This window comes from Salvelinus alpinus, chromosome 2, assembly GCF_045679555.1.
Source record: "Salvelinus alpinus chromosome 2, SLU_Salpinus.1, whole genome shotgun sequence".
Taxonomy (NCBI): domain Eukaryota; kingdom Metazoa; phylum Chordata; class Actinopteri; order Salmoniformes; family Salmonidae; genus Salvelinus; species Salvelinus alpinus.
Genome location: NC_092087.1, coordinates 84876426 through 84902473, shown reverse-complemented (window position 1 = coordinate 84902473; position 26048 = coordinate 84876426). Strand labels below are relative to the sequence as shown.

Below are 26048 nucleotides of genomic sequence, written 5' to 3'. Positions count from 1 at the left end.
CACCTTGATAGCAACAGCCAGGGGAGTATATAGCATGCCACAGCACTGACTGAAATGGTGGAGAATAGAGCAGACATTGAGAAGCATTAAACATATACTCCTCTCTCTCTCTCTCTCTCCCCCTCTCCTCTCTCTCTATCCCCCTCTCCCATCTTTTTCTGCCTCTCTCTCCTCTCCTTCTCTCTACACCCCCCCACCTCTCCCTCTCCCATCTCTCTCCCCTGTCCCTTCTCTCCTCTCCACTCCCCTCTCTCTCAGGGTGTTGGGTTACAGGAGGATCCCCCCAGCCGTAGGGAGGCTGATTGACGTGGTAACAGAGATCAAAGACATCACCACTGACCACAAACTGGCCCGGACCTTCTTCACCTCTCCTGGTCTGTTTATCATCATTTCACTCTATCCCTCTATCACACTCACTCCATCTCCCTCTCTCTCACTTCTCTTTCTTTACCAACTCTCTCCTTATATTACATGTTTCACATCTCTGTTTTCTCTAGTGGGGAATATGAAAATAGATGCTGCATATTATTCTGCGGAAAGGCAATTTTTTTGCTGAATTAATTTCTATCATTTTCAATCTCTCTCTCTGTCAGCTCTTGAATTGCTGCCTCTCCTGATGATGAAGAGAAGAGTGCACTCAAACTCTCCTCTCCTCTCCCCCCTCCATCCCCCTCTATCTCCCCTAGTGAATAATGTGTGTTTCTATGGCCAGTGTTCCTACTACTGCAGTACGGAGCACGCTGTGTGTGGTCGACCCCAGAACCTGGAGGCCTCCCTGGCCATGATGCTGCCGGACCCCTCCCTGGCCACCAGACGTACCTGGAGGTCTCCCTGGAAACGCTCCTACAGCCGCAGAAAACTGGCAGTGTGGGTATAGAGTCTATAGCTATATCTATAGATAGATAATAACTCTAACCCTAGCCTCAACTCCAACCCTAGCCTCAACTCTAACCCTAGCCTCAACTCTAACACTAGCCTCAACTCTAACACTAGCCTCAACTCTAACCCTAGCCTCAACCCTAACACTAACCCTAACTCTAACCCTAGCCTCAACTTTAACTCTAACCCTCAACCTAATCCTAGCCTCAACCCTAACTCTAACCCTGGCCTCAAACCTAATTCCAACTCTTAACCCTAACTCTAACCCTGGCCTCAAACCTAATTCCAACTCTCAACCCTAACTCTAAACCTCAACCCTAACTCTAACCCTCAACCCTAATTCTAACCCTCAACCCTAACTCTAGCCCTCAACCCTAATTCCAACCCTCAACCCTCAACCCTAACTCTAACCCTCAACCCTAATGCTAACCCTCAACCCTAATTCTAACCCTCAACCCTAACTCTAGCCCTCAACCCTAATTCCAACCCTCAACCCTAACTCTAACCCTCAACCCTAATTCTAACCCTCAACCCTAATTCTAACCCTCAACCCTAACTCTAACCCTATCCTCAACCATAACTCTAACACTCAACCCTAATTCTAACCCTCAACCCTAATTCTAACCCTCAACCCTAACTCTAACCCTATCCTCAACCATAACTCTAACACTCAACCCTAATTCTAACCCGCAACCCTAACTCTAACCCTAGCCTCAACCCTAATTCTAACCCTTAACTCTAACTCTGACCCTCAACTCTAACTGTAACCCTCAAACCTAACCCTGACTCTAGCCTCAACTCTAACCTTGTTGTCACGTTGCAGGTGGGAGAAAGACCCAGACTACTGTGACACAGTGAAGAAGACCCCACCATACAACAAGGGAACCAGACTGGTGGACCTGATAGACATGACTATACTAGACTTCCTCATGGGTAGGTCTGGCCTGGGGAGGGAGGGAGACTGGTGGACCTGATAGACATGACTATACTAGACTTCCTCATGGGTAGGTCTGGGCTGGGGAGGGAGACTGGTGGACCTGATAGACATGACTATACTAGACTTCCTCATGGGTAGGTCTGGGCTGGGGAGGGAGACTGGTGGACCTGATAGACATGACTATACTAGACTTCCTCATGGGTAGATCTGGGCTGGGGAGGGAGACTGGTGGACCTGATAGACATGACTATACTAGACTTCCTCATGGGTAGATCTGGGCTGGGGAGGGAGACTGGTGGACCTGATAAACATGACTATACTAGACTTCCTCATGGGTAGATCTGGGCTGGGGAGGGAGACTGGTGGACCTGATAGACATGACTATACTAGACTTCCTCATGGGTAGGTCTGGGCTGGGGAGGGAGACTGGTGGACCTGATAGACATGACTATACTAGACTTCCTCATGGGTAGGTCTGGGCTGGGGAGGGAGACTGGTGGACCTGATAGACATGACTATACTAGACTACCTCATGGGTAGGTCTGGGCTGGGGAGGGAGACTGGTGGACCTGATAGACATGACTATACTAGACTTCCTCATGGGTAGGTCTGGGCTGGGGAGGGAGGGAGACTGGTGGACCTGATAGACATGACTATACTAGACTTCCTCATGGGTAGATCTGGACTGGGGAGGAAGACTGGTGGACCTGATAGACATGACTTTACTAGACTTCCTCATGGTTAGGTCTGGGGAGGGAAGGAGACTGGTGGACCTGTTAGACATGACTATACTAGACTTCCTCATGGGTAGGTCTGGGCTGGGGAGGGAGACTGGTGGACCTGATAGACATGACTATACTAGACTTCCTCATGGGTAGGTCTGGGCTGGGGAGGGAGACTGGTGGACCTGATAGACATTACTATACTAGACTTCCTCATGGATAGGTCTGGGCTGGGGAGGGAGGGAGACTGGTGGACCTGATAGACATGACTATACTAGACTTCCTCATGGGTAGATCTGGGCTGGGGAGGGAGACTGGTGGACCTGATAAACATGACTATACTAGACTTCCTCATGGGTAGATCTGGGCTGGGGAGGGAGACTGGTGGACCTGATAGACATGACTATACTAGACTTCCTCATGGGTAGGTCTGGGCTGGGGAGGGAGACTGGTGGACCTGTTAGACATGACTATACTAGACTTCCTCATGGGTAGGTCTGGGCTGGGGAGGGAGACTGGTGGACCTGATAGACATGACTATACTAGACTTCCTCATGGGTAGGTCTGGGCTGGGGAGGGAGACTGGTGGACCTGATAGACATGACTATACTAGACTTCCTCATGGGTAGGTCTGGGCTGGGGAGGGAGACTGGTGGACCTGATAGACATGACTATACTAGACTTCCTCATGGGTAGGTCTGGGCTGGGGAGGGAGACTGGTGGACCTGATAGACATGACTATACTAGACTTCCTCATGGGTAGGTCTGGGCTGGGGAGGGAGACTGGTGGACCTGATAGAAATGACTATACTAGACTTCCTCATGGGTAGGTCTGGCCTGGGGAGGGAGGGAGACTGGTGGACCTGATAGACATGACTATACTAGACTTCCTCATGGGTAGGTCTGGGCTGGGGAGGGAGACTGGTGGACCTGATAGACATAACTATACTAGACTTCCTCATGGGTAGGTCTGGGCTGGGGAGGGAGACTGGTGGACCTGATAGACATGACTATACTAGACTTCCTCATGGGTAGGTCTGGGCTGGGGAGGGAGACTGGTGGACCTGATAGACATGACTATACTAGACTTCCTCAGGGGTAGGTCTGGGCTGGGGAGGGAGACTGGTGGACCTGTTAGACATGACTATACTAGACTTCCTCATGGGTAGGTCTGTGCTGGGGAGGGAGACTGGTGGACCTGATAGACATGACTATACTAGACTTCCTCATGGGTAGGTCTGGGCTGGGGAGGGAGACTGGTGGACCTGATAGACATGACTATACTAGACTTCCTCATGGGTAGATCTGGGCTGGGGAGGGAGACTGGTGGACCTGATAGACATGACTATACTAGACTTCCTCATGGGTAGATCTGGGCTGGGGAGGGAGACTGGTGGACCTGATAAACATGACTATACTAGACTTCCTCATGGGTAGATCTGGGCTGGGGAGGGAGACTGGTGGACCTGATAGACATGACTATACTAGACTTCCTCATGGGTAGGTCTGGGCTGGGGAGGGAGACTGGTGGACCTGATAGACATGACTATACTAGACTTCCTCATGGGTAGGTCTGGGCTGGGGAGGGAGACTGGTGGACCTGATAGACATGACTATACTAGACTTCCTCATGGGTAGGTCTGGGCTGGGGAGGGAGACTGGTGGACCTGATAGACATGACTATACTAGACTTCCTCATGGGTAGGTCTGGGCTGGGGAGGGAGACTGGTGGACCTGATAGACATGACTATACTAGACTTCCTCATGGGTAGATCTGGACTGGGGAGGAAGACTGGTGGACCTGATAGACATGACTTTACTAGACTTCCTCATGGTTAGGTCTGGGGAGGGAAGGAGACTGGTGGACCTGTTAGACATGACTATACTAGACTTCCTCATGGGTAGGTCTGGGCTGGGGAGGGAGACTGGTGGACCTGATAGACATGACTATACTAGACTTCCTCATGGGTAGGTCTGGGCTGGGGAGGGAGACTGGTGGACCTGATAGACATTACTATACTAGACTTCCTCATGGATAGGTCTGGGCTGGGGAGGGAGGGAGACTGGTGGACCTGATAGACATGACTATACTAGACTTCCTCATGGGTAGATCTGGGCTGGGGAGGGAGACTGGTGGACCTGATAAACATGACTATACTAGACTTCCTCATGGGTAGATCTGGGCTGGGGAGGGAGACTGGTGGACCTGATAGACATGACTATACTAGACTTCCTCATGGGTAGGTCTGGGCTGGGGAGGGAGACTGGTGGACCTGTTAGACATGACTATACTAGACTTCCTCATGGGTAGGTCTGGGCTGGGGAGGGAGACTGGTGGACCTGATAGACATGACTATACTAGACTTCCTCATGGGTAGGTCTGGGCTGGGGAGGGAGACTGGTGGACCTGATAGACATGACTATACTAGACTTCCTCATGGGTAGGTCTGGGCTGGGGAGGGAGACTGGTGGACCTGATAGAAATGACTATACTAGACTTCCTCATGGGTAGGTCTGGCCTGGGGAGGGAGGGAGACTGGTGGACCTGATAGACATGACTATACTAGACTTCCTCATGGGTAGGTCTGGGCTGGGGAGGGAGACTGGTGGACCTGATAGACATAACTATACTAGACTTCCTCATGGGTAGGTCTGGGCTGGGGAGGGAGACTGGTGGACCTGATAGACATGACTATACTAGACTTCCTCATGGGTAGGTCTGGGCTGGGGAGGGAGACTGGTGGACCTGATAGACATGACTATACTAGACTTCCTCAGGGGTAGGTCTGGGCTGGGGAGGGAGACTGGTGGACCTGTTAGACATGACTATACTAGACTTCCTCATGGGTAGGTCTGTGCTGGGGAGGGAGACTGGTGGACCTGATAGACATGACTATACTAGACTTCCTCATGGGTAGGTCTGGGCTGGGGAGGGAGACTGGTGGACCTGATAGACATGACTATACTAGACTTCCTCATGGGTAGATCTGGGCTGGGGAGGGAGACTGGTGGACCTGATAGACATGACTATACTAGACTTCCTCATGGGTAGATCTGGGCTGGGGAGGGAGACTGGTGGACCTGATAAACATGACTATACTAGAATTCCTCATGGGTAGATCTGGGCTGGGGAGGGAGACTGGTGGACCTGATAGACATGACTATACTAGACTTCCTCATGGGTAGGTCTGGGCTGGGGAGGGAGACTGGTGGACCTGATAGACATGACTATACTAGACTTCCTCATGGGTAGGTCTGGGCTGGGGAGGGAGACTGGTGGACCTGATAGACATGACTATACTAGACTTCCTCATGGGTAGGTCTGGGCTGGGGAGGGAGACTGGTGGACCTGATAGACATGACTATACTAGACTTCCTCATGGGTAGGTCTGGGCTGGGGAGGGAGACTGGTGGACCTGATAGACATGACTATACTAGACTTCCTCATGGGTAGATCTGGACTGGGGAGGAAGACTGGTGGACCTGATAGACATTACTTTACTAGACTTCCTCATGGTTAGGTCTGGGGAGGGAAGGAGACTGGTGGACCTGTTAGACATGACTATACTAGACTTCCTCATGGGTAGGTCTGGGCTGGGGAGGGAGACTGGTGGACCTGATAGACATGACTATACTAGACTTCCTCAAGGGTAGGTCTAGGCTGGGGAGGGAGACTGGTGGACCTGATAGACATGACTATACTAGACTTCCTCATGGGTAGGTCTGGGGAGGGAAGGAGACTGGTGGACCTGTTAGACATGGCTATACTAGACTTCCTCATGGGTAGGTCTGGGCTGGGGAGGGAGGGAGACTGGTGGACCTGATAGACATGACTATACTAGACTTCCTCATGGGTAGGTTTGGGCTGGGGAGGGAGACTGGTGGACCTGATAGACATGACTATACTAGACTTCCTCATGGGTAGGTCTGGGCTGGGGAGGGAGACTGGTGTACCTGTTAGACATGACTATACTAGACTTCCTCATGGGTAGGTCTGGGCTGGGGAGGGAGACTGGTGGACCTGATAGACATGACTATACTAGACTTCCTCATGGGTAGGTTTGGGCTGGGGAGGGAGACTGGTGGACCTGATAGACATGACTATACTAGACTTCCTCATGGGTAGGTCTGGGGAGGGAAGGAGACTGGTGGACCTGTTAGACATGGCTATACTAGACTTCCTCATGGGTAGGTCTGGGCTGGGGAGGGAGAACTGGTGGACCTGTTAGACATGGCTATACTAGACTTCCTCATGGGTAGGTCTGGGCTGGGGAGGAAGACTGGTGGACCTGATAGACATGACTATACTAGACTTCCTCATGGGTAGATCTGGGCTGGGGAGGGAGACTGGTGGACCTGTTAGACATGACTATACTAGACTTCCTCGTGGGTAGGTTTGGGCTGGGGAGGGAGACTGGTGGACCTGATAGACATGACTATAGTAGACTTCCTCATGGGTAGGTCTGGGCTGGGGAGGGAGACTGGTGGACCTGATAGACATGACTATACTAGACTTCCTCATGGGTAGGTCTGGGCTGGGGAGGGAGACTGGTGGACCTGATAGACATGACTATACTAGACTTCCTCATGGGTAGATCTGGACTGGGGAGGAAGACTGGTGGACCTGATAGACATTACTTTACTAGACTTCCTCATGGTTAGGTCTGGGGAGGGAAGGAGACTGGTGGACCTGTTAGACATGACTATACTAGACTTCCTCATGGGTAGGTCTGGGCTGGGGAGGGAGACTGGTGGACCTGATAGACATGACTATACTAGACTTCCTCATGGGTAGGTCTGGGCTGGGGAGGGAGACTGGTGGACCTGATAGACATGACTATACTAGACTTCCTCATGGGTAGGTCTGGGGAGGGAAGGAGACTGGTGGACCTGTTAGACATGGCTATACTAGACTTCCTCATGGGTAGGTCTGGGCTGGGGAGGGAGGGAGACTGGTGGACCTGATAGACATGACTATACTAGACTTCCTCATGGGTAGGTTTGGGCTGGGGAGGGAGACTGGTGGACCTGATAGACATGACTATACTAGACTTCCTCATGGGTAGGTCTGGGCTGGGGAGGGAGACTGGTGTACCTGTTAGACATGACTATACTAGACTTCCTCATGGGTAGGTCTGGGCTGGGGAGGGAGACTGGTGGACCTGATAGACATGACTATACTAGACTTCCTCATGGGTAGGTTTGGGCTGGGGAGGGAGACTGGTGGACCTGATAGACATGACTATACTAGACTTCCTCATGGGTAGGTCTGGGGAGGGAAGGAGACTGGTGGACCTGTTAGACATGGCTATACTAGACTTCCTCATGGGTAGGTCTGGGCTGGGGAGGGAGACTGGTGGACCTGTTAGACATGGCTATACTAGACTTCCTCATGGGTAGGTCTGGGCTGGGGAGGAAGACTGGTGGACCTGATAGACATGACTATACTAGACTTCCTCATGGGTAGATCTGGGCTGGGGAGGGAGACTGGTGGACCTGTTAGACATGACTATACTAGACTTCCTCGTGGGTAGGTTTGGGCTGGGGAGGGAGACTGGTGGACCTGATAAACATGACTATACTAGACTTCCTCATGGGTAGATCTGGGCTGGGGAGGGAGACTGGTGGACCTGATAGACATGACTATACTAGACTTCCTCATGGGTAGGTCTGGGCTGGGGAGGGAGACTGGTGGACCTGTTAGACATGACTATACTAGACTTCCTCATGGGTAGGTCTGGGCTGGGGAGGGAGACTGGTGGACCTGATAGACATGACTATACTAGACTTCCTCATGGGTAGGTCTGGGCTGGGGAGGGAGACTGGTGGACCTGATAGACATGACTATACTAGACTTCCTCATGGGTAGGTCTGGGCTGGGGAGGGAGACTGGTGGACCTGATAGAAATGACTATACTAGACTTCCTCATGGGTAGGTCTGGCCTGGGGAGGGAGGGAGACTGGTGGACCTGATAGACATGACTATACTAGACTTCCTCATGGGTAGGTCTGGGCTGGGGAGGGAGACTGGTGGACCTGATAGACATAACTATACTAGACTTCCTCATGGGTAGGTCTGGGCTGGGGAGGGAGACTGGTGGACCTGATAGACATGACTATACTAGACTTCCTCATGGGTAGGTCTGGGCTGGGGAGGGAGACTGGTGGACCTGATAGACATGACTATACTAGACTTCCTCAGGGGTAGGTCTGGGCTGGGGAGGGAGACTGGTGGACCTGTTAGACATGACTATACTAGACTTCCTCATGGGTAGGTCTGTGCTGGGGAGGGAGACTGGTGGACCTGATAGACATGACTATACTAGACTTCCTCATGGGTAGGTCTGGGCTGGGGAGGGAGACTGGTGGACCTGATAGACATGACTATACTAGACTTCCTCATGGGTAGATCTGGGCTGGGGAGGGAGACTGGTGGACCTGATAGACATGACTATACTAGACTTCCTCATGGGTAGATCTGGGCTGGGGAGGGAGACTGGTGGACCTGATAAACATGACTATACTAGAATTCCTCATGGGTAGATCTGGGCTGGGGAGGGAGACTGGTGGACCTGATAGACATGACTATACTAGACTTCCTCATGGGTAGGTCTGGGCTGGGGAGGGAGACTGGTGGACCTGATAGACATGACTATACTAGACTTCCTCATGGGTAGGTCTGGGCTGGGGAGGGAGACTGGTGGACCTGATAGACATGACTATACTAGACTTCCTCATGGGTAGGTCTGGGCTGGGGAGGGAGACTGGTGGACCTGATAGACATGACTATACTAGACTTCCTCATGGGTAGGTCTGGGCTGGGGAGGGAGACTGGTGGACCTGATAGACATGACTATACTAGACTTCCTCATGGGTAGATCTGGACTGGGGAGGAAGACTGGTGGACCTGATAGACATTACTTTACTAGACTTCCTCATGGTTAGGTCTGGGGAGGGAAGGAGACTGGTGGACCTGTTAGACATGACTATACTAGACTTCCTCATGGGTAGGTCTGGGCTGGGGAGGGAGACTGGTGGACCTGATAGACATGACTATACTAGACTTCCTCAAGGGTAGGTCTAGGCTGGGGAGGGAGACTGGTGGACCTGATAGACATGACTATACTAGACTTCCTCATGGGTAGGTCTGGGGAGGGAAGGAGACTGGTGGACCTGTTAGACATGGCTATACTAGACTTCCTCATGGGTAGGTCTGGGCTGGGGAGGGAGGGAGACTGGTGGACCTGATAGACATGACTATACTAGACTTCCTCATGGGTAGGTTTGGGCTGGGGAGGGAGACTGGTGGACCTGATAGACATGACTATACTAGACTTCCTCATGGGTAGGTCTGGGCTGGGGAGGGAGACTGGTGTACCTGTTAGACATGACTATACTAGACTTCCTCATGGGTAGGTCTGGGCTGGGGAGGGAGACTGGTGGACCTGATAGACATGACTATACTAGACTTCCTCATGGGTAGGTTTGGGCTGGGGAGGGAGACTGGTGGACCTGATAGACATGACTATACTAGACTTCCTCATGGGTAGGTCTGGGGAGGGAAGGAGACTGGTGGACCTGTTAGACATGGCTATACTAGACTTCCTCATGGGTAGGTCTGGGCTGGGGAGGGAGACTGGTGGACCTGTTAGACATGGCTATACTAGACTTCCTCATGGGTAGGTCTGGGCTGGGGAGGAAGACTGGTGGACCTGATAGACATGACTATACTAGACTTCCTCATGGGTAGATCTGGGCTGGGGAGGGAGACTGGTGGACCTGTTAGACATGACTATACTAGACTTCCTCGTGGGTAGGTTTGGGCTGGGGAGGGAGACTGGTGGACCTGATAGACATGACTATAGTAGACTTCCTCATGGGTAGGTCTGGGCTGGGGAGGGAGACTGGTGGACCTGATAGACATGACTATACTAGACTTCCTCATGGGTAGGTCTGGGCTGGGGAGGGAGACTGGTGGACCTGATAGACATGACTATACTAGACTTCCTCATGGGTAGATCTGGACTGGGGAGGAAGACTGGTGGACCTGATAGACATTACTTTACTAGACTTCCTCATGGTTAGGTCTGGGGAGGGAAGGAGACTGGTGGACCTGTTAGACATGACTATACTAGACTTCCTCATGGGTAGGTCTGGGCTGGGGAGGGAGACTGGTGGACCTGATAGACATGACTATACTAGACTTCCTCATGGGTAGGTCTGGGCTGGGGAGGGAGACTGGTGGACCTGATAGACATGACTATACTAGACTTCCTCATGGGTAGGTCTGGGGAGGGAAGGAGACTGGTGGACCTGTTAGACATGGCTATACTAGACTTCCTCATGGGTAGGTCTGGGCTGGGGAGGGAGGGAGACTGGTGGACCTGATAGACATGACTATACTAGACTTCCTCATGGGTAGGTTTGGGCTGGGGAGGGAGACTGGTGGACCTGATAGACATGACTATACTAGACTTCCTCATGGGTAGGTCTGGGCTGGGGAGGGAGACTGGTGTACCTGTTAGACATGACTATACTAGACTTCCTCATGGGTAGGTCTGGGCTGGGGAGGGAGACTGGTGGACCTGATAGACATGACTATACTAGACTTCCTCATGGGTAGGTTTGGGCTGGGGAGGGAGACTGGTGGACCTGATAGACATGACTATACTAGACTTCCTCATGGGTAGGTCTGGGGAGGGAAGGAGACTGGTGGACCTGTTAGACATGGCTATACTAGACTTCCTCATGGGTAGGTCTGGGCTGGGGAGGGAGACTGGTGGACCTGTTAGACATGGCTATACTAGACTTCCTCATGGGTAGGTCTGGGCTGGGGAGGAAGACTGGTGGACCTGATAGACATGACTATACTAGACTTCCTCATGGGTAGATCTGGGCTGGGGAGGGAGACTGGTGGACCTGTTAGACATGACTATACTAGACTTCCTCGTGGGTAGGTTTGGGCTGGGGAGGGAGACTGGTGGACCTGATAGACATGACTATACTAGACTTCCTCATGGGTAGGTCTGGGCTGGGGAGGGAGACTGGTGGACCTGATAGACATGACTATACTAGACTTCCTCATGGGTAGGTCTGGGCTGGGGAGGGAGACTGGTGGACCTGATAGACATGACTATACTAGACTTCCTCATGGGTAGATCTGGACTGGGGAGGAAGACTGGTGGACCTGATAGACATTACTTTACTAGACTTCCTCATGGTTAGGTCTGGGCTGGGGAGGGAGACTGGTGGACCTGTTAGACATGACTATACTAGACTTCCTCATGGGTAGGTCTGGGCTGGGGAGGGAGACTGGTGGACCTGATAGACATGACTATACTAGACTTCCTCATGGGTAGGTCTGGGCTGGGGAGGGAGACTGGTGGACCTGATAGACATGACTATACTAGACTTCCTCATGGGTAGGTCTGGGGAGGGAAGGAGACTGGTGGACCTGTTAGACATGGCTATACTAGACTTCCTCGTGGGTAGGTCTGGGCTGGGGAGGGAGGGAGACTGGTGGACCTGATAGACATGACTATACTAGACTTCCTCATGGGTAGGTTTGGGCTGGGGAGGGAGACTGGTGGACCTGATAGACATGACTATACTAGACTTCCTCATGGGTAGGTCTGGGCTGGGGAGGAAGACTGGTGGACCTGATAGACATGACTATACTAGACTTCCTCATGGGTAGATCTGGGCTGGGAAGGGAGACTGGTGGACCTGTTAGACATGACTATACTAGACTTCCTCGTGGGTAGGTCTGGGCTGGGGAGGGAGACTGGTGGAACTGATATACATGACTATACTAGACTTCCTCATGGGTAGGTCTGGGCTGGGGAGGGAGACTGGTGGACCTGATAGACATGACTATACTAGACTTCCTCATGGGTAGATCTGGGCTGGGGATGGAGACTGGTGGACCTGATAAACATGACTATACTAGACTTCCTCATGGGTAGATCTGGGCTGGGGAGGGAGACTGGTGGACCTGATAGACATGACTATACTAGACTTCCTCATGGGTGGGTCTGGGCTGGGGAGGGAGACTGGTGGACCTGATAGACATGACTATACTGGACTTCCTCATGGGTAGGTCTGGGCTGGTGAGGGGGACTGGTGGACCTGATAGACATGACTATACTAGACTTCCTCATGGGTAGGTCTGGGCTGGGGAGGGAGACTGGTGGACCTGATAGACATGACTATACTAGACTTCCTCATGGGTAGGTCTGGGCTGGGGAGGGAGACTGGTGGACCTGATAGACATGACTATACTAGACTTCCTCATGGGTAGGTCTGGGCTGGGGAGGGAGACTGGTGGACCTGATAGACATGACTATACTAGACTTCCTCATGGGTAGGTCTGGGCTGGGGAGGGAGACTGGTGGACCTGATAGACATGACTATACTAGACTTCCTCATGGGTAGGTCTGGGCTGGGGAGGGAGACTGGTGGACCTGATAGACATGACTATACTAGACTTCCTCATGGTTAGGTCTGGACTGGGGAGGAAGACTGGTGGACCTGATAGACATGACTATACTAGACTTCCTCATGGGTAGGTCTGGGCTGGGGAGGGAGACTGGTGGACCTGATAGACATGACTATACTAGACTTCCTCATGGGTAGATCTGGACTGGGGAGGAAGACTGGTGGACCTGATAGACATTACTTTACTAGACTTCCTCATGGTTAGGTCTGGGGAGGGAAGGAGACTGGTGGACCTGTTAGACATGACTATACTAGACTTCCTCATGGGTAGGTCTGGGCTGGGGAGGGAGACTGGTGGACCTGATAGACATGACTATACTAGACTTCCTCAAGGGTAGGTCTGGGCTGGGGAGGGAGACTGGTGGACCTGTTAGACATGGCTATACTAGACTTCCTCATGGGTAGGTCTGGGCTGGGGAGGGAGACTGGTGGACCTGTTAGACATGGCTATACTAGACTTCCTCATGGGTAGGTCTGGGCTGGGGAGGAAGACTGGTGGACCTGATAGACATTACTTTACTAGACTTCCTCTTGGGTAGGTCTGGGCTGGGGAGGGAGACTGGTGGACCTGTTAGACATGACTATACTAGACTTCCTCATGGGTAGGTCTGGGCTGGGGAGGGAGACTGGTGGACCTGATAGACATGACTATACTAGACTTCCTCATGGGCAGGTCTGGGGAGGGAAGGAGACTGGTGGACCTGTTAGACATGGCTATACTAGACTTCCTCATGGGTAGGTCTGGGCTGGGGAGGGAGACTGGTGGACCTGTTAGACATGGCTATACTAGACTTCCTCATGGGTAGGTCTGGGCTGGGGAGGAAGACTGGTGGACCTGATAGACATGACTATACTAGACTTCCTCATGGGTAGATCTGGGCTGGGGAGGGAGACTGGTGGACCTGTTAGACATGACTATACTAGACTTCCTCATGGGAAGGTCTGGGCTGGTGAGGGGGACTGGTGGACCTGATAGACATGACTATACTAGACTTCCTCATGGGTAGGTCTGGGCTGGGGAGGGAGACTGGTGGACCTGATAGACATGACTATACTAGACTTCCTCATGGGTAGGTCTGGGCTGGGGAGGGAGACTGGTGGACCTGATAGACATGACTATACTAGACTTCCTCATGGGTAGGTCTGGGCTGGGGAGGGAGACTGGTGGACCTGATAGACATGACTATACTGGACTTCCTCATGGGTAGGTCTGGGCTGGGGAGGGGGACTAGTGGACCTGATAGACATGACTATACTAGACTTCCTCATGGGTAGGTCTGGGCTGGGGAGGGAGACTGGTGGACCTGATAGACATTACTTTACTAGACTTCCTCATGGTTAGGTCTGGGGAGGGAAGGAGACTGGTGGACCTGATAGACATGACTATACTAGACTTCCTCATGGGTAGGTCTGGGGAGGGAAGGAGACTGGTGGACCTGTTAGACATGACTATACTAGACTTCCTCATGGGTAGGTCTGGGCTGGGGAGGGAGACTGGTGGACTTGATAGACATGACTATACTAGACTTCCTCATGGGTAGGTCTGGGCTGGGGAGGGAGACTGGTGGACCTGATAGACATGACTATACTAGACTTCCTCATGGGTAGGTCTGGGGAGGGAAGGAGACTGGTGGACCTGTTAGACATGGCTATACTAGACTTCCTCATGGGTAGGTCTGGGCTGGGGAGGGAGGGAGACTGGTGGACCTGATAGACATGACTATACTAGACTTCCTCATGGGTAGGTTTGGGCTGGGGAGGGAGACTGGTGGACCTGATAGACATGACTATACTAGACTTCCTCATGGGTAGGTCTGGGCTGGGGAGGGAGACTGGTGGACCTGATAGACATGACTATACTAGACTTCCTCATGGGTAGGTCTGGGCTGGGGAGGGAAGGAGACTGGTGGACCTGTTAGACATGACTATACTAGACTTCCTCATGGGTAGATCTGGGCTGGGGAGGGAGACTGGTGGACCTGATAGACATGACTATACTAGACTTCCTCAAGGGTAGGTCTGGGCTGGGGAGGGAGACTGGTGGACCTGATAGACATGACTATACTAGACTTCCTCATGGGTAGGTCTGGGCTGGGGAGGGAGACTGGTGGACCTGTTAGACATGACTATACTAGACTTCCTCATGGGTAGATCTGGGCTGGGGAGGGAGACTGGTGTACCTGTTAGACATGACTATACTAGACTTCCTCATGGGTAGGTCTGGGTCAGGACATAATAATATATTAGAACTATAATAGTAATGATGCTGTAATAATAATACCTTTCTATGGTGCTGTTCATGGAGACCAACGTCTTTTCAATGAGCAGAAAGAGGAAAAAGCTGAAAATAAAACACAAAGACACTAATTATTTTGTTACAGGTAATATGGACCGACACCACTATGAGACATTTGAGAAGTTTGGCAACAACACTTTCCTTCTGCACTTAGACAATGGGAGGGCGTGAGTATCCTGACAATGAAATTGATGATCTGATTTTTTAATGGTGTGTGCATGCATGTGTGTGTGTCTGACATTGACATTTGTCTGTGTTCTGACTACAGGTTTAACTAACGATGGTTGATTGTAACATTGACACTGTCTGTGTGCTGATTACAGGTTTAACTAACGATGGTTTATTGTAACATTGACACTGTCTGTGTGCTGACTACAGGTTTAACTAACAATGGTTGATTGTAACATTGACACTGTGTGTGCGGACTACAGGTTTGGACGTCACTCTAAAGATGAACCCTCTATCCTGACACCTCTGGAGCAGTGCTGCAGGTAAAACATGGTGTGCATAACTAAGCACCCCGAAGAGTCAATGTCCGCGCCCCCGCATGAATCTAATTAGCATAATAAAAACATCTCCATAAAAATCTATCTGTTTCAGATAGAGAAATCTGTTTTTACATGGGCTGCGTCTCAATCCACCCCATCCACCGATGTTGGCCTTCCGCATCTACAGTGGGAGGTGGCAGAGCTACAGCGGTGTTTCTCAGACCAGCAGACATCCAGAAATTCGGATTTCTCTAAAAAACATAGATAGCATCCGAACGGTTTGGCGTACAAAGTAATGTGATCACTCTATGGAAAGATGAGACTCACAAACACGATGGTGTTCTAACAAAAAGGGTTAAATATGTGTAAAAAAAGACAATCATTTCCTTATCTTTCTTATAACTCTCAGATAAAGGATAGACACTTGAAAACAAACTTCCTTCTGCTGTATTGTTTTTCCATGTATGAATCTGTTATTCAATGTGTTTCTGTAGGCTAGTAACATTTTTTTTTTTATATACCAAGAGGTCCTAAAATTCGAAATAAAATAACTAAATGACCATCTTAAAACAATTCAGTATGTTATCTTACCACCACCACCATCATCATTTATTTCTCTTCTTTCTCATAACTCTCACTCCATCACTCTCTTTCTCTCTAGGATCCGTCGCTCCACCCTCCTACATCTGCGTCTCCTCTCCCTGCCCCAGTACCGTCTCAGTGATGTCATGAGGGACTCTCTTTCCCATGATCCTCTATTCTCCGTGGCCCCCCTCCTCTCGGAGCTGCACCTCTCCGCCCTGGACCGTCGCCTAGTGACCGTGCTCCAAACCGTGAGCCGTTGCCAGGAGCGACAACGTAGTCGCCATGGAGAAGGCGATGATGATGTCATCTATGATGATGTCACTGATTATAAGACTTTGGTTAAACACGTGACACCTGCAGGGTAGTGTGGCCACGCCCCCTCGACAACAGCATTTCAACCGTCTGAAGAAATGATGTCATGGCGCATCACCATGGTGATGATGATTTGTGTGTGGCATCATTGCATCGGCAAGTCACAAGAGTGATATATTTACACTTGAAGTTCTTGGCATCATTCGTTTGGCTCCTAACTGTTAGAAAGAGGATAGCTGTGTCCGAAGTGTCACCCAATAGTACAGTATGTAGGGAATAGGATGCCTTTTCAGACACAGACTATGTGTAGGTTTAGTGTGGTGTATGGATGGGATGGGATGTTTAAATCACTGTGTACATTTATTATTAGGCCTCATTAAATAAAGCTGATTATTTTGTGTTATTTAATACATGGAGCGTACTAAGTGAAATCAAGCCCAGTTTTAGAATGTACTTTTATTTAAGAGGATAGTTCAACCCTAAATCAAAGTCATTCTAATTGAGTAATGATATTGCATTTTACAAAAGCATTTTACAAAGAAACAAACAATTATGATATTAAATTGCAACATGTGATTGAAGGGCCCGATTCAGACTTGAGATGAGTAGACTCAACATTGTGACTTAAGTCCATGTGAAGTCAAATTATCTCCAGTATGAATAGGGCCCGAAGTGAATAACAGTGTGGTTGTACAGTCTTGTACATTAATTGTTAACATTAATGAAGCTACAGCTGTAACGATGTTGGTCTGAGGAAGAAGGAGTAGACCAAAGCGCAGCGTGGTACATGTTCATGATGTTTATTATCACCTGAACACTGAAACAAAAACAAAAGTGGAACAAAACGCAACAGTTCTGTCAAGTACTCACACAAAACAGAAAACAACTACCCACAAAACACAGGTGGGAAAAGGCTACCTAAGTATGGTTCTCAATCAGAGACAACGATAGACAGCTGCCTCTGATTGAGAACCACACCCGGCCAAACACATAGAAATAGACAACATAGAACAAAAACATAGAATGCCCACCCCAACTCACGCCCTGACCAACCAGAATAGAGACATAAAAAGGATCTCTAAGGTCAGGGTGTGACAACAGCAATGATTTCCCAATTTGTTGTGCCTTGTTTGTTGTGCCCACGGCGATCCAAAAGACTATGGGCAACATTTTCCTTTCGCTAAACCTCACGCAAGGATTTAAAGAAATACTGCTTAATGATAAGTTTGGCATTGTCTTGTTCCCTTTCAGACATACAAAGTAAAGCTTTTAGCCACAGCTCAGTCTCAAGCCATGAGCCATGTAGAAATAGGCCAAGATCCTATATTATACTATATTAAACTCTATATTAAACCCTATACTATACTATATTAAACTTTATAGTAGACCCTATAGTATCCTATATTAAACCATATAGTATACCATATTAAACCCTATAGTATACCATATTAAACCCTATAGTATACTATATTAAACCCTATGGTAGACCCTATAGTATACTATATTAAACCCTATAGTATCCTATATTAAACCATATAGTATACCATATTAAACCCTATAGTATACTATACTAAACCCTATAGTATACTATATTAAACCCTATAGTAGACCCTATAGTATACTATATTAAACTCTATAGTATACTATATTAAACCCTATAGTATACTATATTAAACCTTATAGTATACTATATTAAACCCTATGGTAGACCCTATAGTATACTATATTAAACCCTATAGTATCCTATATTAAACCATATAGTATACCATATTAAACCCTATAGTATACTATACTAAACCCTATAGTATACTATATTAAACCCTATAGTAGACCCTATAGTATACTATATTAAACCCTATAGTATACTATATTAAACCCTATGGTAGACCCTATATTTAGTAATAAAAAGTAAACATGTCTAAAAACATGTCTAAAAGTATCTTCTGCTGACAATGCAGTTTTTCAAGAATTTTCCTGATGTTTGCAGAGATCATATTTGTGGTAAATGCTGCGGATGTTGGCTTAAATCACCTTTAATATTCAAGTGCAGTATGCTTGTCGACTATGTGCTTCGATTGAATCCCAAGCAGAGTCATCTTGTGTTCAGCACTTCTTGTTGTGTTCAGGTCTCCTTTCATTCAGGTCATCTTGCTTCCGGGTGTGTTGACAGTGCTATAAACCACAGAGAGGTCCTCCTGTGAGAGAGGTCTGAGAAGGAGATGCAACATGTCATCATCAATCCTCACTTCTGGGGTCTCATTTTAAGTCATTGTTTCAAGTTTCAAGTTTTATTAGTCGTACGTACAGAATACACATGGTATACACCGTCCAACTAAATGCTTACTGGCAGGTTCCTTCTCAATAATGCAACAACAATAAGACAAAATAACAGATAACAATATGAACATAAAGTAAACAAAGATTTTAGCATAGGTATAATACAGGAAGAAAAATAAACAAAAGTACAAAAATAAAAAATTTAAAAAACTATAAAAATAACAATAACGAGGCTATACGGGGGTACAGGTTAGTCGAGGTAATTGAGGTAATATGTACATGTACTGTAGGGAGGGGTAAAGTGCAAATAGTCCGGGTAACCATTTGTTTAATTGTTCAACAGTCTTATGGCTTGGGGGTAGAAGCTGTTAAGGAGCCTTTTGGTCTTAGACTTGGCGCTTCGGTACCGCTTGCCATGCAGTAGCAGAGACAACAGTCAATGACTTGGGTGGCTGGAGTCTTTGACAATGTTTTGGGCCTTCCTCTGACAGCGCCTAGTATAGTCCTGGATGACAGGAAGCTTGGCCCCAGTGATGTACTGGGCTGTACGCACTACCCTCTTTAGCGCCTTATGGTCAGATGCCGAGCAGTTGCCATACCAGGCAGTGATGCAACCGGTCAAGATGCGCTCAATGGTGCAGCTGTAGAACTTTTTGAGGATCTGGGGACCCATGCTAAATCTTGTTAGTCTCCTGAGGGGGAATAGGCATGGTCGTGCCCTCTTCACAACTGTCTTGGTGTGCTTGGACCGTGATAGTTTGTTGGTGATGTGGACACCAAGGAACTTGAAACTCTCGACACACTCAACTACAGCCCTGTCGATATGAATGGGGGCGTGTTCGGCCGTCCTTTTCCTGTAGTCCACAATCAGCTCCTTTGTCTTGATTACGTTGAGGGAGAGGTTGTTGTCCTCGCACCACACTGCCAGGTCTCTGACCTCCTCCCCATAGGCTGTCTCAGCGTTGTCGGTGATCAGGCCTACCGCTGTTGTGTCATCGGCAAACTTAATGATGGTGTTGGAGTCATGCTTGGCCATGCATTCATGGGTTAACAGGGAGTACACGAGGGGACTAAGCACGCACCCATGAGGGGCCCAGTGTTGAGGATCAGTGTAGCAGATGTTGTGGCAGTTGTTGCCTAGCCTTACCTCCTGGGGGCAGCCCATTAGGAAGTCCAGGATCCAGTTGCAGGGGGAGGTGTTTTGTCCCAGGGTCCTTAGCATAGTGGTGAGCTTTGTGGACACTATGGTGTTGAACTCTGAGCTGTATTCTCAAATATGAGTACCTTTTGTCCAGGTGGGAAAGGGCAGTGTGGAGTGCAATTGAGATTGTGTCATCTGTGGATCTGTTGGGGGGAGATATGCAAATTTGAGTGGGTCTAGGGTTTTCGGTATGATGGTGTTCATGTGAGCCATGACCAGCCTTTAAAATCACTTCATGGCTACAGAGGTGAGTGCTACAGAGCGATAGTCATTTAGACAGGTTACCTTGGCGTTCTTGGGCACAGGGACTATGGTGGTCTGTTTGAAACATGTAGGTATTACAGAGAGGTTGAAAATGTCAGTGAAGACACTTGCCAGTTGGTCCGCGCATGCTGTGAGTACACGTCCTGGTAATCCGTCTGGCCCCGCAGTCTTGTGAATGTTGACCTGTTTAAAGGTCTTGCTCACATCTGCTACAGAGAGCGTGATCACACAGTCATCCAGAACAGCTGGTGCTCTCATGCAAGCTTCAGTGTTGCTTGCCTCGAAACGAGCATAAAAGGCATTTAGCCTGCCTGGGCAGTTCGTGCCTGTGTTTCCCTTTGTAGTCTAATAGTTTGCAAGCCCTGCCACATCCAATGATCATCAGAGCCGCTTTGCCTGTTTGATGGTTCGAAGGCATAGAGGGATTTCTTATAAGCGTCTGGATTAGTTTCCCGCTCCTTGATAGTGGCAGCTCTAGCCTTTAGCTCAGTGCGGATGTTGCCTGTAATGCATGGATTCTGGTTGGGACATCAGCTGGATGCTAAGATACATGGATGCTAAGCTACAGGACTGTTTAAATAGCACAGACTGGAATATGTTCCCGGATTCATCCGATGGCATTTTCGAGGCAAGCCATCATCCGATGGCACAGTGACTGTATGTCATTCTATATCTAAATACCTTTAAACCAAGCAGCTTCTGGTCTGCATAACATACAAGTGTTGTATGCATTCCTAACTGTCAAGTACAAGTACCATTTCATTATGAGATTATCTGATTTGTTGTAATGGCTGAACTTGCTCACCGGGTGGCAGCACTGGAGTGGTTGAATTTCACAACATCGTACTGGACATCCTCATCCTCTTTCTGGGGTTGAGGCAGTTGGATGGTCGAGTACAGAGGCACTTCATGGTTATTGGAGCCAGAGAAGTAGATGCTGGCATAGTGAACATCATCCTGGTTGTCTGTGTCTGCTTTCTGTGCTGCAGTAGGGGTCATGGCCATGCCTGAGACGTTGTCATGAACAAGGCTTGAGTTTACCTGATGGGGAAAGAAGACAGACAAAATTCAATTTGTTCCATTGTGCTAGAGAAGCCTAATCAAGCGTAGTATCTGAAAGAAAACAAAAATATATAATGCTTAACTCACCTGCCCATTGTCTGCTGTGTCCCTCTTGACAGAGGTGGATGTGGAGGCCTTCTTCCTGTTTTGCACATGAAAGTGTGAATAATTGACAGAATCAATGAATCAACAACAACTAAGCTAGTAACATATCAGAATGATGAAGTGAAATGACAAGATGCTCACCTGAACCACATGAAGCCAGAGAGACAGAGGCTGAGAACCACAACGACCACTGTGATACCTGTTCCTGTATTCTTCACAGACGTTTCTTTCCCTAAACCAACATGGACAACATGAATACACGTGTATCATATAGCGTAGCCAGAAATATTTGAATGTATAAACCATATTTGACCTGCTATAATTATCAATTGAGATGTAGAATTCTGGGCTCCAACTTCATTCACTGCCTCACAGTAATATTCTCCTCTGTCCTCAGAGATGATGTTAGTGATGCTGTAACTCTGTCCTGATGCTTTTGGTGAGGTTACGTTCTTCTTGTACCAGGTGTATTTGTCCACAGGTGGGTTGGCATCACTGCTGCAGGTCAGAGTCACAGAACTGCCCTCCACTATTTCACCAGAGGGACTGACTGACACTGAGGTGTTCTTTGGGGCATCTGGTGTTGACGAAGACAGAGGGGTAAGAGTACACAGTCAACATCATGCTGCCACTTCAACAATAGGTTCTGACGTAACCACACCAAGACAGTCGTGAAGAGGGCACGACAACACTTTTTCCCCCTCAGGAGACTGAAAAGATTTGGCATGGGTCCCCAGATACTCAAAAAGTTCTACAGCTGCACCATCGAGAGCATCCTGACCGGTGGCATCACCGCCTGGTATGGCAACTGCTCAGCATCCGACCATAAGGCGCTACAGAGGGTAGTGCGTATTACTGGGGCCAAGTAATACATCACTGGGGCCAAGCTTCCTGCCATCCAGAAACGATATACTAGGCCGTGTCAGAGGAAGGCCCCAAAAATTGTCAAAGACTCCAGTCTCCAGTATAGACTGTTTTCTCTATTTCTGAAGGGTTAAAGTTGATTTTTGGGGTCTTCTAAAGACCCCCACCACTGATTATGTTGTTATTAATTTGCTTACGTGCCATTGTACTTATGCTCACTGTATAGCTGAATATTGAGGCCTCTGTCTGTGTCTAGCTCTCTGCCAAAACCCACAGCCTGGCGTCTGTGAGAAAAGGGACTGTGTGTGATCGCGACACAGAGAGACAGCGTCTGTTTTTCTCTGAAACAAGGGTGGATTTGCATACCACTGAGACAGGTTCTCAGAAACTTTGTGTTAAGAATAACTCGTTATTTTAGCTGCACATGCAGGTTTTGACATTGGAGATAAGGTGTGATCTCGGGTATATAAGATCCTTTCTTTCTTTTGTAGAACTCAGGAGAGACATCAGTTGTATGTTTGATGTTTGACTTCTGTCTACAGCTGTATTTTGATTAAAATTGTTATGATTTATAAGTGCACATTTTGAGTATTCCTTATTTGTTAAGTAAATAACGGAGCCCAGAAAAGTGGAACCAACACTACAGCACGGCAAGCGGTACCGGAGAGCCAAGTCTAGGTCCAAAAGGCTCCTTAACAGCTTCTTCCCCCAAGCTATAAGACTGCTGAACAATTAATCAAATGGCTGGACTATTTACAGCTCCTCGCTGTTTATTACCTATGCATTGTCACTTTAGCCCTACCTACACGTACAATTTACCTTGACTAACCTGTACCCCCGCACATTGACTCGGTACCGGTACACCCTGTATTGAGCCTCGTTATTGTTATGTAATTTTATGTGTTACCTTTTATTTTTTTCTTCGTTTATTTCGTAAATAGTTTCTTAACTCTATTTCTTGAACTGCATTGTTGGGTAAGGTTGTATTTGGTGCATGTGACAAATTAAATTGGATTAGATTTAATGAGACTAGATCTCTGGTCCTCTTTCTTGCAAACACGTGACATTGATCTTAAGCTATTAACCATCTGCGGCACCAAAAAGCGAGCAAATTCATTGTGCGGTTTGGGGGTATTTCAAGTTTAGGAGTTTAAAAGAACTCAACTCAATACAGGAGCACAAAGTACAAGTGAAGTTTAAAACTGTCATTTATTTACAAATACTTACAAATGACAGTGAGAGTCTCGTCAGCAGAGTGGAGATTCTCATATCCTTTTGCAATACAGGAGTAGCTGCCTGCATCCTCTCTGCTGACTGGGTCTAGGAACAGGTAGTTATCTTGGGTGTTCACGAGTTGTCCATTCCTGTACCAGATGTAGGTGGGGTTGGGGTTGTCAGTCAGAGTACAGGTGGTTCTACAGGTCAGTATCACCGCCTTTCCTTCTGTCACCATGGCAGAAGACGCCTTCACCTGCAGACCTGGGATTAAAAATACCGTTTTACATTCCTTGACAACAATTCTAATCATATAAAGCAAAACATTCATATTATACAGACTGTCATTCCCACTAAGGTCAAAATACTTGAATGTAACTGATTAGGCATCACATAATGGTGTACCTGTGACAGACAGCCTGACACGCATCTCTCTTTGAAGGAAATTATACCAATCGAGTTGCGTCTGAGTCTTGAATGTGAACCAGTACTCAGCTGAGTCACTCTCTCTCAGGTCTGTGATTCTCAGGGTGCAGTCTTTCTCTTTAGTCCCAAGGTACTCAGCACGACCTGCAAACTCTGGCACTGAACTCAGGATTTTAGGCGTCTCATTATATTTCTCTTGGATATACCAGTTTGGTTCTGAGACTACACGATTACTTGGATGTTGATATGTGCAGGGCAGTTCCACTGTTGACCCCTTCAAGGCACAGATACTCACGTTGAAACAGGTCTTACCCAGAACACCTAAAATACCAAAGTAACCATTCAGAGTTGCATCAATCAGTCAATTATCTTTAAATCAGTTCATTCAGGACTGAACAATAACACTTTAGTGATAGTAAGAATCGTGGTAAGATGCAAACTTTAAAAATATGAATAATCCTAATAATCTTTTGCAAAAAAATACTGTAGTTACAGACTCACACACTGCAGGAGAGTGCAGATCCTCGTGGCCTTTTACAGCACAGGAGTAACTGTGTGTAAAATAACTGATAACAGAGTATTGTTGAATGGTTGGTTCATCTAGACGTTGTCCATTCCTGTACCAGATGTAGGTGGGGTTGGGGTTGTCACTCAGAGGACAGGTGGTTCTACAGGTCAGTGTTACCCTCTGTCCCCACACTGCGTTGGTGGGAGACACCAGAACTTGGCTTTTTTGTCCACACTTTGTTGCCGTAGTTGCTGATTTGAGTGTCATTAGAATCCATAGAGAAGTGTCACTCAGTGAGGTGTGAAAGACTTATCCTTAATTGTTTTATGACATTTTTGAATTGTGTATGTAGGTCTATGGTAAAGCTAGCTTGCCTTGGTTATTAGTCTAGTGTACTGTAGGTAGATAAATACAGTGCCTTCAGAAAGTATTCATACCCCTGGACTTATTCCACATTTTAGGCTGTTAAACAACATTGTACATGGATTAACTAGATTTTCCCCCCCCTCACCTATCTACACACAATACCCCATAATGAAAATGAAAACATGTTTTTTTAAATATTTGCAAATTTATTGAAAATGAAAGAGAAATATCTCATTTACATAAGTATTCACACCCCCGAGTCAATACTTTGTTGCAGAACTTTTGCCAGTGATTACAGATGTGAGTCTTTCTAGGTAAGTCTAAGAGCTTAGCATACCAGGATTGTACAATTTGCACATTATATATATTTTTTTTTTTTATCTTCAAGCTCTGCCAAATTGTTTGTTAATCATTGTTAGACAAGTTTCTCTCAGATCAGCCTTGGGAGGTTGAGTAACAAACAGAGCTGTGTCCCTGTTGCCCAACACATTTAACCTCACCACAGTACTTAGTAGTAATGGCACCCTTCCTAATAGTATAGGGTGAAAAGTTACAAATAACCCACTGTAAGCAGCCCCTCAGATTGTTTAATATCATTTTTATTTAACCATGTAGGTCAGTTGAGAACAAGTTCTCATTTACAAGACAAGACAAAACCAAGACAAAACCATGCGACATAAACAACAGAGTTACACATAAACAAACGTACAGACAATAACACAATCATGCAGCATTAACCAGCAATACCTAAAACAGGTTAGGCCCCATACTCCAAGGCAGTAGTAATGAAAAGACAGTTCTGCTTTAAAATAATCAAAATATTGTCAGTTTTAGGCAACACAGATACAATTTCACAGAATAGCCTACTGTAGTAACCTACCTCACGTGCACATGAAGACAACCAATGAAAACATAGCAATACAATCTAGCAGTTTTACAGCATTTATCTCAGATATCACAATAACAAACAAAAATAAAGAATAACACCCGTTACTGTGTTCATGGAGTCTGTAGGAGGGCTGGCAGGGACTAAAGTAACGTTAG

At 47.8% G+C, this 26048-nt stretch overlaps 2 protein-coding genes across 5 annotated transcripts in view; one reads left to right on the top strand and one right to left on the bottom strand.

Annotated features, from left to right (window-relative positions):
- LOC139545146 (extracellular serine/threonine protein kinase FAM20C-like) overlaps positions 1-17109 on the top strand; it is a 33487-nt gene extending 16378 nt beyond the window's left edge. The window contains exons 6-11 of one of the 2 annotated variants that reach the window (XM_071352590.1): positions 259-374; positions 687-867; positions 1703-1812; positions 15417-15498; positions 15763-15822; positions 16481-17109. In XM_071352590.1, coding sequence (XP_071208691.1) covers positions 259-374; positions 687-867; positions 1703-1812; positions 15417-15498; positions 15763-15822; positions 16481-16769 — 838 coding nt within the window. In that variant the 3' untranslated portion in view covers positions 16770-17109. Of the gene's footprint in view, positions 1-258; positions 375-686; positions 868-1702; positions 1813-15416; positions 15499-15762; positions 15823-15931; positions 16322-16480 lie in introns of those variants that run through there. The other variant, XM_071352598.1, reaches the window with a different exon arrangement.
- A 391-nt stretch (positions 17110-17500) lies between these two features.
- Positions 17501-26048, bottom strand: part of LOC139544959 (zinc finger protein 271-like) — a 176369-nt gene continuing 167821 nt past the window's right edge. For all 3 annotated transcript variants that reach the window (XM_071352284.1, XM_071352295.1, XM_071352275.1), the window contains 8 exons: positions 24632-24889; positions 24110-24451; positions 23717-23968; positions 21939-22202; positions 21767-21857; positions 21608-21662; positions 21264-21499; positions 17501-18924 (listed from right to left, as the gene is read on the bottom strand). In XM_071352284.1, the coding sequence (XP_071208385.1) occupies positions 18855-18924; positions 21264-21499; positions 21608-21662; positions 21767-21857; positions 21939-22202; positions 23717-23968; positions 24110-24451; positions 24632-24889 (1568 nt within the window). In that variant the 3' untranslated portion in view covers positions 17501-18854. The remainder of the gene's footprint in view (positions 18925-21263; positions 21500-21607; positions 21663-21766; positions 21858-21938; positions 22203-23716; positions 23969-24109; positions 24452-24631; positions 24890-26048) is intronic.